This window comes from Hippopotamus amphibius, chromosome 5 (genome assembly GCF_030028045.1).
Source record: "Hippopotamus amphibius kiboko isolate mHipAmp2 chromosome 5, mHipAmp2.hap2, whole genome shotgun sequence".
In the NCBI taxonomy this organism is placed as follows: Eukaryota; Metazoa; Chordata; class Mammalia; order Artiodactyla; family Hippopotamidae; genus Hippopotamus; species Hippopotamus amphibius.
The window spans coordinates 78554860-78572560 of NC_080190.1; the positions used below are offsets into that span (position 1 = coordinate 78554860).

General features: G+C 45.6%; 2 protein-coding genes across 6 annotated transcripts in view; both read right to left on the minus strand.

Annotated features, from left to right (window-relative positions):
• Window positions 1–689: 689 nt before the first annotated feature.
• ACTA1 (actin alpha 1, skeletal muscle) lies at window positions 690–3418 on the minus strand. The gene is made up of 7 exons (XM_057734462.1): window positions 3326–3418; window positions 2393–2533; window positions 1963–2287; window positions 1719–1880; window positions 1441–1632; window positions 1173–1354; window positions 690–1084 (listed from the first exon to the last, which is right to left on the minus strand). The coding sequence occupies exons 2-7, from the start codon at window positions 2519–2521 to the stop codon at window positions 941–943; spliced, it is 1134 nt and encodes a 377-aa protein (XP_057590445.1). The 5' UTR covers window positions 2522–2533; window positions 3326–3418; the 3' UTR covers window positions 690–940.
• A 6390-nt stretch (window positions 3419–9808) lies between these two features.
• NUP133 (nucleoporin 133) overlaps window positions 9809–17701 on the minus strand; it is a 47457-nt gene continuing 39564 nt past the window's right edge. For 3 of the 5 annotated variants that reach the window (XM_057735523.1, XM_057735522.1, XM_057735526.1), the window contains 4 exons: window positions 16359–16439; window positions 15592–15656; window positions 14234–14322; window positions 9809–10545 (listed from right to left, as the gene is read on the minus strand). In XM_057735523.1, the coding sequence (XP_057591506.1) occupies window positions 10409–10545; window positions 14234–14322; window positions 15592–15656; window positions 16359–16439 (372 nt within the window). In that variant the 3' untranslated portion in view covers window positions 9809–10408. Of the gene's footprint in view, window positions 10546–10567; window positions 11575–14233; window positions 14323–15591; window positions 15657–16358; window positions 16440–17701 lie in introns of those variants that run through there. The other 2 variants (XM_057735525.1, XR_009053790.1) reach the window with 2 other exon arrangements.

The following is a 17701-nucleotide window of genomic DNA, read 5'->3' on the forward strand; positions in this document are numbered from 1 at the left end:
CAGGGTTGCTCCTTCTCTCTTGCTTTCCTCCTCTTCTTCAGCACTGTCTGGGCTCCCTTCCCTGCAGGCACTTCCTTGCTGGCCCGCCCCCAGTGCCGGTCCGCGCCTAGGATGCTTTGTCCTTCCTCGCCTCCTCCCAGCTCTGGGCGCCGCTCCTCTCCCGCCCCACCCTGGAAAGGGCGCTTCTTTATGCCGCTGTCACCCTGCACGAAGCAAAGGACTTCCCAATCGGGAAGAGAAGTGGTTATCTTCACTGACAAAGGAAAACTGGTTCCTCAAATGCAGAACGCAGCCCTTCCAGTTAGATCGCGGATTCAGGAGGGAACCCAGATTCAAGGCCAAGCCCTCCGCGGGTGGGGCGGGAGTGCGCGCTGCGGGGCGGCCGCCGGGCCCAGCACCACGGTCAGCGCCCTGCCTGCCGCGCGGCCCCTGAGCCGCCGCCGACCCGAGCGCAGGGCAGAGCTGGACCCTCCCCAGGGTCAAGTCCGGCCAAGGCTCGCCTGCCTGCCCGTCTGGGGAACGGATCAGAGCCAGAGGGGAGAGCCGTGAGCAGGGAAAGACTTAACTCACGGTCTTGTAAAGCGTGCAATCATTAGGCATATTGCGAAAAGTGACGGAGGAAGATGGGTCCCTCTTTCTCCCGGACCCCCGCCGTTCCCCGCCCCCCGCAAATAAACACAACAGACAACTTTACGCAGCATAACAGAACGGCTGAGTTTAATGCTTCAAGTTTTCCATTTCCTTCCACAGGGCTTCGTTTAAAAAATAACAAAATGAGGTAAACAAGTTAATGTATGTACACGTTATAAACAGTGTCGGTTTGCGGCGGCGGCAACGCAGGTGGTTGGAGAGCATTGCCGCGCGGTGTCTCGAGGTCAGCCGCCTGCGCCGCGAGCAGATTTGTCGTCCTGGGGAGAAGTCGCGGCTGTTGGAGAGGCGTCTAGAAGCATTTGCGGTGGACGATGGAGGGGCCGGCCTCGTCGTACTCCTGCTTGGTGATCCACATCTGCTGGAAGGTGGACAGCGAGGCCAGGATGGAGCCGCCGATCCACACGGAGTACTTGCGCTCGGGCGGGGCGATGATCTGCAAGACAGTGAGGGTCCGTCACGGGGCGCGGTCGCGGCCCGGAGCCCCTCCCCGGCCGGGGCGCGGGGCGCGGGCCGCCGCCCACCTTGATCTTCATGGTGCTGGGGGCCAGCGCGGTGATCTCCTTCTGCATGCGGTCGGCGATGCCCGGGTACATGGTGGTGCCCCCCGACATGACATTGTTGGCGTACAGGTCCTTCCTGATGTCGATGTCGCACTTCATGATGCTGTTGTAGGTGGTCTCATGGATGCCCGCCGACTCCATGCCTGGGGGCCGCGGAGGGGAGCGTGAGCCGACGGGCGGAAGGCCCGGGGGGCGGGCGGGGGCCGCGGGGCGGGCGCGCGGGGCTCACCGATGAACGAGGGCTGGAAGAGCGTCTCCGGGCAGCGGAAGCGCTCATTGCCGATGGTGATGACCTGGCCATCGGGCAGCTCGTAGCTCTTCTCCAGGGAGGAAGAGGAGGCGGCCGTGGCCATCTCGTTCTCGAAGTCCAGGGCCACGTAGCACAGCTTCTCCTTGATGTCGCGCACGATCTCGCGCTCGGCTGCGGGGGGCGGGGCGGGAGAGGAGCTCTCAGAGCCTGGCCCCGGGACCCGCCCGCCCGCCCGGGGAGCCCGGGGCGCCGCGCACCTGTGGTCACGAAGGAGTAGCCACGCTCGGTGAGGATCTTCATCAGGTAGTCGGTGAGGTCGCGGCCGGCCAGATCCAGGCGCATGATGGCGTGTGGCAGCGCGTAGCCCTCATAGATGGGCACGTTGTGGGTGACACCGTCGCCAGAGTCGAGCACAATGCCTGCGCGGGAGCGGGGCCGGGGGTCAGCGGCGGGTCCGTGCCGGGCGCTCGGGGAGGGGGGCGGGGGCTCCCGGGCACTCACCGGTGGTACGGCCGGAGGCGTACAGGGACAGCACGGCCTGGATGGCCACGTACATGGCCGGCACGTTGAAGGTCTCAAACATGATCTGGGTCATCTTCTCGCGGTTGGCCTTGGGGTTGAGGGGAGCCTCGGTGAGCAGGGTGGGGTGCTCCTCGGGGGCCACTCGAAGCTCGTTGTAGAAGGTGTGGTGCCAGATCTTCTCCATGTCATCCCAGTTGGTGATGATGCCGTGCTCGATGGGGTACTTGAGGGTCAGGATACCCCTCTTGCTCTGCGCCTCGTCGCCTACGTAGGAGTCTTTCTGCCCCATGCCCACCATGACGCCCTGCGGAGCGGAGACACCACGCGCTCGTTACCGCGGCTCCCAGTGGCGCGGGGCTGAGCTGCGCGGGAACCCGGCCCGTCTCCCTCCGCGGACTGGCAGCCTGACCTGATGGCGAGGACGGCCCACGATGGATGGGAACACGGCCCTAGGGGCGTCGTCGCCGGCGAAGCCGGCTTTCACCAGGCCGGAGCCATTGTCACACACGAGGGCGGTAGTCTCGTCTTCGTCACACATGGTGTCTGGTTTCTGCAAGGACGGAAAGGCCGTGAAGACGCTCGCTCGGCGTGTCAGGCAGGAGGTGCCGTCATCCCTAGCGCCCTGCCTCTCCTGGGACCTCTGAAAACCTCCATCCCCCAGCCCGGCGCCGTCCCGCCCGGGAAGCAATCAAAGCCAGCCGGGCCGAGCTTTTCCGCCAGGCTCTGCGCGGGGGAGAGACCACACAGAGCGTTTCTCCACAAGGGAACCTGGGTACATTGTCCCCGAGGGTTCTCTTCCTTCACTGCAGGCGCCGCCCTCTCCGCACCTCCGGGGCCTCACCCTGGGGGTCAAGGCCAGCTCGCTATCCCTACTCGCTGGGACTGGGCGACTGTGAGGGTGGAAAGAGACGCCGTGGGAAGGGCTTGGACGCTCCACCTGGAGACAAATGGCCTGTTTCGGACCCCCACGACATTCCAGACTCACAACCGAGGCGCCCTTGGACCTGATGGCAAGCCCGAGGAGTAGTGGCCCTTGCTGTCCTTTGGCTCGGTTGGGAGGGAACTGCCCTGGGGACGACTAAAGCAAAACCTTTCATCTACCTGGGCACGCGCTAGGTGTAAGAGCAGCCCAGAGGGGCTGGGAATAAATCTGGAGACGTTTCCAAGGGACGACGGTTTCCTGTCTCTTCTTTAAAGCGCACGTGGCTCTGGGGCCAGAGGCGCAGCGCGGAAGACACAGGGCTGGGGCTGATATTAGTGAGTCGGCGGGGCTCTACCCGGGGTTCTCCCGGCTCCTCTCGGTGGTGCCCCATCCCCCTGTCCCCATCCTGCCCCCAACTACCTGGGCGGGTGGCTACACCTGCTGCTCTCCTGCTCGGGCCCCGGTCGCCGCGGGAGGGAAGCGAGGCTTCTCTCGGCGCTGTCGCTGCGGTGGCCGCTCGTCCCCCCGCTCAGGTTTTATATAGCCCGCGGGCGCTCCCCCCGCGCCGCCCCGCAGGAATGTCGCTCCCCTTCTCGAGCCATATTTGGGTGTCGGGCACTAGAGCCCCCACCCCCGGCCGGTTCGTGGCCTGGGTCCCCGCCCGGGTCCCCTGCGCTGACCAAAAAAGGAGCGGCCTGGCCCGAGCCCAGGTAACGCGGGCCGGGCCGTATATGGAGCGTCTCCCCGCCGGTCGGCCCCTCCCGACCAGGCCCGGTTGCCGGGCGGAGGGACTGGGGTGTGGCGAGGGTCACCGAGTGCGTGGGGTGCGCCAGCGCGCCTTTGCCCTGGGCTGCACCTGTCCGCCGCCGCTCCGCCCCGCCCCGGCCACTGGACGCGCACGGGGCCTCGGGAAGGTGCTCGCACATTTCATCCCTTGGTCGGGTTCTCTACTCAGACCCCCCCCAACCCCTCAAGTGCGACTCCAGGGAGGAGGGAGCCGTGCGCCAAGTGGTGGGACCGGAGGAGCAGTCACACCTGGCGTCCCCTCCCCCCTGCTCCCCAGAGAACCTGGTCTCTCCCCCTACCCCGAGCTCCCCGAATCCAGAGGGCTGACCCCGTCGGCCCCCTCCCCCGCCGGAGAGGGCCACCGGCGGCGGGCGGGCGCACAGCTGTCGCGGGGCAGACAACTGGTGGCGGGAGGCGAGGGCGGAGCGCTGGGGAGGAGGCGCGGGGCTCCCGGGGACAGGCCCGCCGGAACTGCCCACCTCGGGGGCGCGCGGCGCGCGCTGGGGGCTCGGGAAGGGAGTGAATTTCAGGGGGTGACTGGCCAACTCCGGGGTGCGGCGGGCCGAGCTGAGCACCCTAACCCCCGCATCCTTGGCGGGGCTCACTGAGGGTCCCTGTCCTGCGGTCAAAAGGCAAGAGTCACAGCCCACGACCTGGAGGCGGAACGGTGAGGTGTTCTTACTAGATGAAGCTGCGCCCGTCCCTCCTCCCGGTAAGGAGGACAAGGACGTCGCGCTCCAGGATGGGCAAAACTTTTTCCTTCTGTAAAGGCTGAGCAAACTCATCGTTATATTTAGAGGGTGATGCCCGCCAAGGCCGGCCGCTTCCCAGTCCACCTTGGAGGGTCACCGTCCACCAGAGCCTGCTGAAGCGGTTCTATTTATACCGCTGATATATGGGGATATGCCTTTCTAGTTTTCTAGAAGGATTTGGATCTACTTATGGTAAGGTGGAGTGGGGGTCAGAGGAGGTTATCCAGCTGGTGCTTCTCACTTTTATCCCCCCTCCCAAACGAGAACAGTTCTAACCTTGCTGTGGGAGGCACAAGGAGAAAATTTTCTGCAATGAACTCAGTGACATGCTTTAAGGGGTACATCAGTGATGCGGTGTAAGCCGGAATGGAACTACTCATTTTCCTGATGTGCTCAAGTGTTCCCGAAATAGCTACCATTCACATTTGGTGGTGGGACTCAGCAACTGGGACAGGTGTGGGTCCTTTTGAGGGGGGATATAAAAGCATATGAAACCCTCCTCCACAGCACACAGCACAGCAGCCCTTCCCCTAAATGGCCAAAGTCAATTACAGAATAAGGAGTTTGGTTAGTATGGGGCCTCTGTAGTGAGTATAAAGCCACTGTGGCTTCATGTTCAACTTTCGAAATTAGAGAATGAGTGAATAATGGACAGAACTAATTTCATTTTCACTACCTTGTGTCCTGCTGCGGGAGTGTGGAGACAGAAAAAAAATAACCTGGCAAATGCACTCTATGTACAGTATAAGGGGAATAGCTTAAATTTTGGTCTTGCAGGTAGGAAGAAGTGTGCTGTCATTTACTGAATACCTAAGAATTTTCTTGACATCTTCAAGGGGAAGGAGGGTGTATTTTCCAAAACTCTTGCTCAGTGCAACTCTTCTCTCACAAGCTTTCCTAAGCGCAGAGTCTATTGGATTCAGATACACATGAAAAGCTATGACTCAAGCACTCACAAGCTAGCAGAGATCTGCAGGTACAGCAAACCTTAGGGAGGTGGGCTTTGAGAACGCTGATAGGGATGTCTGCACCGGTTGAAATAGTCCCCGAGGGCCACCCTGGGGCAGCCCTCAGGCTCATTCTGGTCCTGTCGAATCCTCATTGGCTCAGGAACGGCCCTGAGGAGCAGGTGGACGGCGTCTCCATACATGTACGCTCTGGGGATCATCCCAGCGCCCCGCGCCTGTGTAAGCGGGTCACCGCCTGCGCACCCTTTTGAGAGCGACCCGGAGGAAAGGTCAGGCACGCAGGATATGCTCCACAGAGAGCTCCTGCTTCTGTTTTCAGGGGCCGCCCCAGCTCAGTGCTCTGAGAGGCCCTCTGTGACGGCTCAGCCCGTGTGCTCACACCCACTCCAGGTGTGTCCCCTCAGCTCCTCACACATCTGTGGACCCCGATCTCACGCAATCTAAGCCTTCAACTGTTTGCTACCTATTTAGACATGAATTTGTAAAATGCTTCACGTTTTTGTGTTGTTCCATTCAACCTGTAACTAACTATCTGGAGGTGCGTGAGACAGGTACTGTTTCCACTAGCTTTACAAATAAGCAAACGAAGGCTCCGTGAGCCCGACAGCATGTCTGGGGAGGCACGGGGGCTTGGGAGACCCTCCCTTCTCAAGGAGTGGTGGAGGCTGCTTTCTATCTTCCTTTAACCTTCTCCAACACTTGGAATGTCCTGGAACATAAGGGATCCTCGAGGGATGTTTTCCAATGAAGGGCCAAAGCCATCTTAAATGAAGCCATGGCTCCCTGTGCAGCCTTCCTCTGTCTTCTCAAAAAGAACAGTGAGGGGAGCTGGCAGGCAGCACACAAAGTCAGGCACGTTCCAGTGACCGGGTGGGTAAAGGAAAAACCCAACTCACTGTCCTCCCAAGCCACACATCTAAAAATGTCCAGTCGACCGTGGCAGTCAGGAGGAGAGGGCTTTGATCCTCTAACGGTCGTTTTCTCAGACTGGGACTTGCTCTGCTTTGGCATCTCTTAGGGACCATGATTACTCGGGAGCCATTCCCTCCACCCCACCCCCACCCCGCCAACACCAGCTATAATAAACTAGTTAGAAGCTTGTACTTCAATAAAGCACATCTGGATATACCTGCCCCTCTGATGGACTATGTGACCTGGGGCAGGTGGCTTCCAGAGGCACTCAGTCTTCTTAACTGAGGATGCCACCTACTCCTTAAGACTAATTTGAAGGTTGAAACTAGCTAAGTGCCTGGAATACAAGACACACTCAATTTAAATAGTACAATATCTTTCTTTTAAGTGTTTGGAGGAGATGAGAGGGGTGAGGTGGTAGGATAGGTAAGCAAAGGACATGAAAAATCATTAGAACTGTTCACTGAGCACTTAACATCATCACTAAATGAACAGGAAGTCAATGTCATTTTAAATGCATCTGGAATGCACAAAGGTTTTTGTACAAAGATTTATTCCAGTATTATTTAAAATGGTAAAAACAAAAAACCAAACCCAATCAACCCAATGCAAAACCATTAACCCTAGTGTTTTAAGATTAAGAGAACTTAATAATTTATTATAATTTATAATTAAATTACAATATAGCCATATGGTAAAGTGGCAGGCAGTCATTTAAAAATCGTACCTTAAAGAATATTAAAGACATGCATTCTTTTTTTCTTTTTTTGGCTCACGGGCTTAGTTGCTCCGTGGCATGTGGGATCTTCCTGGAGCTGGGATCAAACCCATGACCTCTGCATTGGCAGGCGGATTCTTAACCACTGCGCCACCTACGAAGCCCCAAAGACATGCATTTTTGAAGGGGAGAACGTTGGTTCTTAGGTGGTTAAAAAAAAAAAAAACTTAGCTATTACAATGATTTGTGGTTCCAAAGGCTGTGGTACGTAAAAAGATATACAATATATTTGCAGTATTAAACTTTCAGAGGGGGTGAAGGGAGCAGAGTGATTGAAGAAAATTGTCTTAAAAAGTCTCTTTAGGAGGGGTGATAATGAAAAGGTTGATAAATACTGGATTGAAGATACAAAGAAATGCTCACAATACCTCATATCAAAATAAGTAGGTTACAAAACGTAATACATGCACAGTCCAATACTGATACATGCACTGTCTAGGATATATTTCAAAATGGTTAACTGAAGTTATTTCTGGCTGGTGGGATTACAGGAGTTTATTTTCCTCCATACATTTAAAAAAAATAGGTTTCACATTTTCTACAGTATTTTTTATTTTTTTACAGAGATCAGAGTATTTTATTTTTTATTTTATTTTATTTATTTTGGCTGTGTTGGGTCTTTGTTCTATGCATGGGCTTTCTCTAGTTGCGGCAGGTAGGTGCTACTCCGGTGTAGCGCGCAGGCTTCTCACTGCAGTGGCTTCTCTTGTTGTGGAGCACAGGCCCTAGGTGCACAGGCTTCAGTAGTTGTGGCACATGGGCTCAGTAGTTGTGGCTCGAGGGCTCTAGAGTACAGTCTTAGCAGTTGTGGTGCATGGGCTTAGGTGCTCCTTGGCATGTGGGATCTTCCCGGACCAGGGCTCAAACCCGTGTCCCCTGCATTGGCAGGCGGATTCTTAACCACTGTGCCACCAGGGAAGCCCTCTACAGTATTTTTAAAATTTTAGAATCACACAAGATTATATATAAAAATATATACTTTGGTATTTAATGAGTGGATTTACATAGAAATATAGAAAGCTGTTTTCCCTAGAAGCGTTCCTTGAATAAAGTGTCCAGGAACAGGTAGGTGGGCTACACTAATACTTCTGTAGGTGTCAGCCTCAAAACACACACGTGCGTTGGGAGCGAGGCTAAGGGCATCATGGTGTGGCTCTCCTTCTGGTCCAGTCACCTCAAGGAGGACTGTGCCACGCACCCTGATTCCCCCAGACAGTCCCCCTATACCTGGAGGGTGAAGCTGAGAGAAAACCACGATTCAGACCCCAAAGTACAAAAAGAAGCACAACCCAATTTCTAAGCAGTTTTCTTCAAAAATGAAATCCCTAGAACAGAGGGCATCAGTCACCTCCTGCCTCACCAAGAATTCCAGCATGTCTCTTGCTGTGATTCTCAAATTCTGTCTTAACCCTCGACACGTTCACCAGTTCCTAAAACACAGCAACACACGAAGCCTGCTCCTCACCATCAAACCCACAACCATATACTTTGATTTAATTGGGGCCACAAGCTGTGACTTTCCGAGCAGCGTTCAAAGACAGAAGTGAAGGAAACCTCTTCCAAGTCAGTACAGTTTCTCTTTCCTTAGTAAACATGCTCACCTTTACAGCACCTTTATAATTTGTTATCAACTACTCAGTTTATATAAAAATCAGTAATTCTTTGATGAAGACTGCATTATGGAACAAATTTTTAAAATTTAGAAGGAAAAAACTACTCAATATCTTAGGTCTTAATTTCACTATTACTGTTAAAAATAATTTTTTAAAAACCCAGCCATTCTGGAGCTATGGCTACCATCTCTAATAACAGAGGTAGAAGAGAGAGCCTTTTCTCCCTCAAAATGAGACAATTACACGTCGTGCTATGAGAGCAGCAGCTTTACACCCTTGTGATCCATGGGCCAGTGTCATCGTTGGACTGGCTTTCCTCCCACAGGGATGACTGGGTTTGTGGCAGTGCATGAAGGTGGCGGGATCCTGGGTCCCCAGAGCATCCTGTGTCCCCAGAGCACATTATCACCTGACAGTATCACCTGGTGAGAACCATAAGGCCCTGTAAAACCAAAGTCTTCTAACACAAGAATTCAACCATTTCTTACGCCACCTGACAAGTTCCTCTCCCTAACTTCCCCTAGCGCCCTTCAGGATATCCAGCGTCATGCTGTCCCAACTCCTGTGCTGCAGACAGAAGCCAGGCTGCCCATTTCCTTCCTTTGGTTACTGCCGAGAGGAGCTTGGTGAACCCATCCTTCCACACATGCTCAGAGGCTGGATCTGAAGCCTGCGGGGGAGAGGGTGTGAGGACTGTATTTTGTGAAGCCAGGAACCAGACTCTCTTTACCACATTTAACTCTTGACCTTTTCAGCTGCTGGAGCAAGTTGTTTAGAGAGCATTCAACTGGTCCAAAGCCTGAATATGCCAGCAACTCCGTCTTTATTTAAAGCCCAATTAAAACTGAGTGACGACACCGGTCAGAACAAAGAAGCTTTGAGAACCACTACTTTTCAGTTAAATCAGTTGCCATATTAAGAAAACCTATAAAGATTTCTAGCATCACACACACCTTAGATTAGCCAGACAGACTGTGGTAAAGCTGGAAATGTGTCAATCATCCTGAAAATGCATGAAGCCGACTGAATCCCCATACTGACAGGCTATAACCTATTATATGGTAACAGGTAGGTTAGAAAGCCACACAAATATGTTTTATTCACCAAAATACTTTTTATTAATACTCTATTATTTGTGTAGAAAACTTTGACATTTTTCCCCATAAAGTAATCAGTTATCAAGCTCACAATGAATTAGGCCCACTTTGTCTTTTAGTTTCATAAGTTAGCAAATTTTGACATTTACCCCACTAGACATTTCCCCCTAGCCCTAACCAAAAGAGATACCAAATATTCCAGACACTCTCCAGTACATAACATCCAGGGTCACAGCACTTTTGGAGACAACTTAGGGCAACCTTGGCATTTTTAGCATTACAGAAGCTGAAGCCTAGATGTGACCTGTGCATACAAGTAGTCGGAAGCAGGACCCTGGATGGAGTGAGATAAAAAGGAAGAGTAGCAAGTACGAAAACAACCGATAAACTTCAGATGGAAAAGAGGAAGAAAAAAAATATCATAACTGAAAACCAAGTCTACGGTCACACATAGTTTGTGGTAGCTTCCAAATAAAGTATAAAAAACTCAGAAATACATGTTACAAAACTGTAAAAACTTCTAGATGTTTAAGGTCTAAAATTTTTACAAGGACACACATACAAGTGTTCAGGAACAATGACCATTTTTTGAAGAAGTCATATTTGTCCTTGGACATAGTATTCATAATTGGCTTTCAAAACAAACTCAAAGTAAGGGTTGGACTTCAAGCTTCCCAGCTGGTCTGCCTGCAGCAAGTCCTGCACCTCTGGTAGGTACTCACTAAGCTGAATGCCTATGAACACAAACACAGAAAGTTGTTTTTTATTTTCACATAACTCTCAAACGAATTAAGATGACTGATGATAAAAACACCTGTGCTTCCATTTAAAATATAACGTCACTCTGCTATTGGGAAATACTCTGTTCTAAATTCCTTCCAAATGCCAAGCATACTTGCAGGCCTGACAATATGACATTCTTTACTTAGCAGGAGCTGCGTGACTGCTCTTCCCCCTAGTGGTCAAAACAGCCACTCTATTTAAAGTCTTTAATAGGATCTGAAATATTTCCATTTTTCTCCACAGCTTAAGCCATTCCTTTGGTGTGGAAGTTTTAAACTAATAATCACTTGAAAACAAATATTTCAAGCCCAAGCAAACAGCATTCTAAGCAGCTACATAATAAAAGAGGTAGAAGGTATCAGTGAAAGATTGCTTATAATCCATCTGTAAAATTTTAAAGACAGGAATCTGAATTATCAAGGAAGACAAATAAAGTTGTACTGTATCTTCTTATAAGACTTTCAGACATTTACCTGTCCCCCAGATCAAAAATCCACTATTTTCCTTGGTTGGGTGGTCTTCCCACACTCCAGGAATGCTAGACTGCAGAGGTGCTTACTTGAGAATTGGCTATTAATGTTTTTTTTCCTAGGCTGATTGGACTGCTTAATTTTTAAAAAATTAATTTCTAGAGTCAACTTTGGTAATATATATTTTCCCTGAAGTTGATCAACTTTATTTTGTATTTCAAGTTTATTTTTGAAAATACATATAAAATTCTTCAAGAATAACAACAAAAAGAAAAAAGAAAAAGAAGAAAAGTCTTCCAAACAATTCTATATTCTCCTATTCAGGAAATAATGTAGTAGAAACACTGCTGTGAAAGCTATCTACAGTATCTCCAAACATATCACAGTTTCTCTCTATGACTGGTGAGGGGAAGAACCATGTCTTCACCAGTCCTCTACTGAGCTGGAAAGCCAACGAGCCTCTGTATAGTCACAAAACAGTATGTACAATTTTCTCATCTGAAAAATAAACTGGAGGAAACATTTCAAATTAATAAGGCAATATTTTATAGTTTGTTACATTATCATAAGGTTCTCAAAATCAAATACTGTTTATTTTTAATATCATCTAAGTGCCTAGCACCATTTTTGGTACTTAATTATTATACAATAAAAAATTTTATAATAAATGTTATGAGACTAAATTTGCAATATTTATATATCATTTATTACAATTAACACTTTCAATAGACTTTTTCCCCGTAAAACAGTATTACGCTTGTGAAAATATCACATTAATTTCCTAAAAATTAGTTCTCTTAAAAAACCATCCTATTTGACTTCTATTTTTATAATGTATGCCTTCTGTTTAGACATAATATTTGGGGGCTTATTTCTTTTCTTTAGAGCAAGAATCGAAAACTCGAACGCCTGCAAAGGCCTGGCAGGTACTGTGAGGAAGATGGCCCCGGGGTCTTGGTAAACTTAGGACCAGCGACCCATTCAAAGTGGGCAGTGCTCATCAGCCCCAGCTGACGGCTGCCAGGTAAACACTTCAGTCTGGTATGGCAAATCTTTTGATTTTCAGAGAAGTCAGAAAACAAGACTTTTGTAGGAACTCTTCTCAACTATCAAATGCCAGTGACTAATTAGGAAAAATGTTAAACTACATGCAATGCCATGCATTTTTTTTTCTCTATGTAAAATGTACTTTAATAACATGTAAAAACTGAAAAGCACCAAGTGGGTAACTTAAATATATCTGCAGGCTGAATTCATTCCACATGCTGAAGTAATTTTGGGCTGCCCAAGTCTATGACATATAATGTGAAGCTATCTGTATCTCCCTTCAGAATCTGCCCTTTAAAAACATTTACTCTTGTACATGGAAGCCATATTATTAAAAAGGTTTCAAAAATAAATGTCTTTGGCTTGGTGTTATAATATACATATAATATTATAAATGATATATTGTTAATATATATTATGTCATTGTATATATTACTATATATATATATATATATATACTAGTTTCCACTTGTTTTTGTCCTTTGGTCAAAATTTAATAATTCTTTTTGTAAAATTAAAGGTTTCTATTTCTGTTTTCCATCTATGATTTATAATCTAAAAATAGCAAAAACTGCAAAGTGAACTTTAAATAGCACCAAATACTTAATTAGCCACAATTCCATTCAGTGGCACCTTTACAAGAACTAACGTCATGGGAAGCATCAGGTTTGGGTCCAAATGAATCTCCTCAACAGCACAAAGAAATCAACCATATACAGTTATTTCTTCAATTCCAAATACATAAAAGAGAAAGCCTAGTAGATATATTTTAACTGTCTGAATTTCAAGTATCTTCAAGCAAAAGATATCTTCTCTTGCTATACCCCTTCATTATTTAATTTAAAATTTTTATTTATTTTTTGACAATGAAAAGGCTTCACTGCCTTTGTGTTATTTATTCATCTTTGAAAATAAAAGCATTCAGTAAGTCTACTGTCAACATGGGGTAGTCAAGTATCCATTTTTCATAAATACACGTCCAGGTCAACAGGTCAATAGCTGTATCCAGAGTGAAACTTCTGGCATGTAAACACTGAGAGTTCGCCGCTTCCACCTTAGCATTCTGGTTACTGTAGTGAGCTCCACAGTGCTTCTCTGAGGCCCCCAGTGATTCTCAAGCAGAGGACTGCAGAGTGGAATCTATTACAGAAGGACTGGGGCTATGAATCTGTAAAGTAATTCTAGGCACTCAAGGAACAAATGTTTGTTGAGTGACTACTAGGTACCAGGCACTGGGTTGGGCATGTCTTATGCAGATTAAATAATGTGTCTTGCAGATATATATACAGAAAATTTCCAAATGTGTGTAAATATGGCATCATGAATAAAATCCACAACCATTTAGAAGGGCTGCTGAATTTACTATAGTTTTTGGTCATTGTGTCATTTTTTCCAGGTAGTATTAAAGAGTGTCCTTATATCTGAAAAGTTCGGTAAACACTAGGTTAGCCTCTTTTGCACACTGCCTGGATTTAGCATCATATATTTTGATTTAATAATTCTACAGTAAATAAGCCACACTTGTCTTTATGTATAAAATGTGAAAATCTCTCACCTCTAGGCTTGCTCCATATATTAAGCTCCAGTTATATGAAAGGAAGTAAAAGTTAAGTATCCTCTAATTCATCTTTTCCGTTCATAATAAACATTTAACCAAAAATGCTTCTTTATTTATTTGCACCTTGATCAGCAAAGGGAATTCTGTTCACTGTCTTAGGTACAAAACATATATAAAATATACTCCCTTCTTGTTTCCTTTTATTTTGTTCTTAAAACTAATTTTAGAGTGTTAATGTCCAAAATGGATGGGTAAAACATTTTGTAGTTTGCTCTCAAGCATGGTATGGCCAGTTCAGTATGGGATATACCAAAAAAATTCACATTTCAGGTTTTCCATCTTCACAAGAGTTAACTGGCCAAGCAGATGGTGACTCCACTACGGCATAGCTCCTGCAAGTATAGGGGAGGAAAAGAGCCCTCCCTTTATTTTAAACAAATCTCTCTAAGTACAATACTGTTTAATTTTAATCCCCTGGCCTCTGATACCTGGGCAAATCCTCATTATTCTAAGATTTTGAAACTAAGGAGTGACACTGATTTCCAATATTAACAAACCACTTACCATCTTTTAAAAGTTTCTGTAAGATTTTCACAAATATACTGTCTTTAGATACTTCGATTGGATCATCTTTACCATCTGAATTGGACCAGCTAGAAAATAAAATCACTGTGAGAAAATGAAACTGGCCATAATCTGAAAAAAACAACTTGTTTGCTGTTGTGGATTTGTTTTGATGTTTGTAGGGGGTGAAGAATCTTGAGTTTTGTGATACTGTTGAAAATTATTTAAATGCAGGAGCTTTAAATGTTGGATATACCCAGAGTCTCTATATTAGATATAAGATGCTATACTCAGGTAGCTATTCATCCAATATAACCAGCATATATTTGATGAGGTAGTGAGGTATCTTTCCGAAGAAAATTCTATAAGTAACAAACCTAGTAACGACCCCAAAGTATGACCCTTCAGAGCACAAGCAATAGTTAAAATATGTTATAATATACTTTGTTTTTCATAAAAGTGAAATGGCAACCAGTGTCTGCTGTAATCTAAGTAGTCTTCTTTATCTAGTTGAGATTATCTACTACTGAAATACAAACCCACAGACCACTGCTTTGTAGTAATCAATGGCTATATCCCTCATGATACCTTGAAGTTTTCCAGGATGAGGAATTCCAGTCAAATGACATAATACATTTTTTTACAACTGGGAAGGAGAATCCAATAGGCAGAGCTAGATGCTTCAGAGGATTACCTCCAAGACCAAATCTGACAACAATTTTAACTATCTGGGAGTGATTAGAGGAAGAAATGCTTTAGTAAAAATAGTTCTACTCTAACTGCTCAAAGCCACAGGGAAAAGGAAAACTGAGTAGAGAAGGCCTTTAGCCATCAAGTCATGCTCTCTTTAAAATTCTTTCCCTGGGAAAAATCCATCTCTACAATTGATTATTCTTGGTCTTTCTTTGCCACTGAATCTTACCACCACCATTCCAGTGGACAGAAATCCTCCTCTGCAGGGAGATTACAGTGAAAAAGATGTCTCAATAACTTACAGGCGGGTACTGATTCTAAAACTGTACTAACTTCTTATTTAAAAAAAAAAATGCAGTATCAAGTCTTGCTTGGCAGAACTGGCCCAGTTTTTGTGAAAATAAGGAACATTTATCTTTCTGTACGAACTGACAGTGTAAAATTTCAAATCTAAAGTAGAGAATTAAACCAGTGGTCCTAAGTCAGTCCTTAAGCTACTCCTTAATTATTGAATACACAAATTAGGAATGCCAATGAAACCATTAACATTTTCATAATATGTGTTACAATACAATTAGCTTACAAAACAATCTGATGTATGATACCGTCTTCCTAAAGAGTCCTTTTCCAAAAGCATATCTTAGATTCACACCATGGGAACTTACTTATCTCTCTGAAGAGCTTTGCAAAGGATCTCCAGTTTTAGATCATTTATATTTACATCTTCCTCCTTCACAGCAAAACAAAAAAATCCTCATTAAGTCCTGATTTTTAAAAATACATGCTTAAATTTGAGTTATGTCAACTCCTAATTCTGCATAAATACGATTATGCTTTAATTTATAAGTCTTAAAAAATTTCCCTTTAAGACATTAATACTACTCAGAAGAGTAACACTATGAATAACTTTGTGTGAATTTGTTTCTGATTACCCTGAGATAATCTGACTTTATCAGGAAGTTTGAGAGAGTCAAGATTTTAAACAGAGTAACATAAAAGCCAACATATTATTGTTTTTATAATCTGCCAAACTACTTTCAATTGCAGGGCTGACTACTTATCCTACAGAATTATCAATATAATCTTTTTTTTTAAAGAAGGCTGAGAAGCAGCTTCTCTTAGGGTGAGCACTATGAAGAACACACTGACAAAGCAGCATATCAGTTTGAGAAACTAATAATGACTCAATAAATGAAAGAGAAAAAATATGTCAGGACCTTGAAAAGCAGCATTTTTCATTTGTGCAGGGAAAAAAGACACTTGGAAATGCGTGAGAATTATCAGGAGGTGAGATCTCCTGAAAGCTTTTCTAAAGAGCTGTATGTATTCCAAGAGTTACGGGTAGCCGACATTTTCAAGATGTACCCAGTTCTACAGAAAACCATACACAATTTGTGATCCTTGCCTGAGGTCCTCAGGTGCTTTTACTCACCTCGTCAATATACTCCAGCAAGTCCAAAGCTTTCTTGAAATCATACTCATTAGCTCTCCTGTTTTCTTCACAGATATACAGCTATGGCAAGTTAAAATAAAGTAGAGTATTATTTTAAGTCATCATATAACCAAGACTAGAGAGATTTACAGAGAAGTCATCACGTCTATAGGTATCTTTATAGCAAAGAACAGTGGCACATTTGGAAATTATACTCCATCTACCTCATGACAAACTGTCTTTGAAAACACACCTATGTTCATTCAGTAATTAATTTGTATAACTTGGAATATACACTTAAAAATGTCAGTAAATGTATATTCATAAGTTCTAGATAGTATACATTTCAGTACTCTTTCGAGCTTACTCTGCAATAAACAGCTACCCTTGCATTTTTAAAGCTGGCTATAATGCTTTTGAAATGTTGCCCTTTCAATGGTTTAAAAATTGATATCTATGAGAAAGCATGCAGTTGGTCTATAGTTTACTTAAAAGACAAGAAAACACACCAATATGTTACCAATGGTTATCCCTGGTTGGTTAGATCACAGCTGACTATACAATCATAAATGTCCTATAATTTTATAATCAGAAAAATGCTTGTGTTATTAACAATATCAATTTGAATTTTCCTATCTTCTTTTTCCAACTATTTATGACATATTTCATTTTAAAATACTGCATATAATCCTTTAACAGCAACGACAATACTCAAAATCATTTCAGAAACAAAGCTATCTAAAGCTATCTACTCATTGTCATTGTTTTACAACACTTGAAACAATATTTTATTTCATTGTTTCTGAACCTCCTTTTTTCCCCACAATGGTAATATCTCTGAAATTGGAACTTAGTATTAAAATTGATTCTGTATCAGAGTAAAGTTGGCACAACTTTTTCCTTCTTACCAATACATAAAATAATGCTGAGTCTTACAGGCAACAGCCCCTTAGATTTTTAAATTAAATACGTTCTATCAGGAGAGGCTGCTGTGAGCTCAATGACAGGAAATCTGTTACTAATAATGGCTAAAATACTGAAGTTTTTCAATTGTCTGCTTTCTTAGTAACATAACTAGGGAAAATTCAAGGTGACCCTATGACATCGCTCTTACATTTGAAATGCTTCCTTGAAAGGAAAAGAGAGAAGCAGAATTATGGCTATACGTGTGCACAGCAACAAAATTACCTTCTCTGGGCTGCAGCCCCCAATCTAGCTATGTCCTCAGGAACCTGCTATGTTGCAGAGGAAAATGGTGAGGATGGCACTTAGAGGCTGTGCAAATCCAGTTTCTAAAACCAGTTCTTTTTAGAGGAGCCTGAACTATGTCTCATGGTACATAT

Bases quoted from the DNA above. Each gene is read 5' to 3' on its own strand.
- ACTA1 (XM_057734462.1), bottom strand. From the start codon at position 2,521: ATGTGTGACGAAGACGAGACTACCGCCCTCGTGTGTGACAATGGCTCC. The intron at 2,288-2,392 runs GTCAGGCTGCCA...TCCGCTCCGCAG, and splicing joins TGGGCCGTCCTCGCCATCAG to GGCGTCATGGTGGGCATGGG. The intron at 1,881-1,962 runs GTGAGTGCCCGG...GCTCCCGCGCAG, and splicing joins CGCCTCCGGCCGTACCACCG to GCATTGTGCTCGACTCTGGC.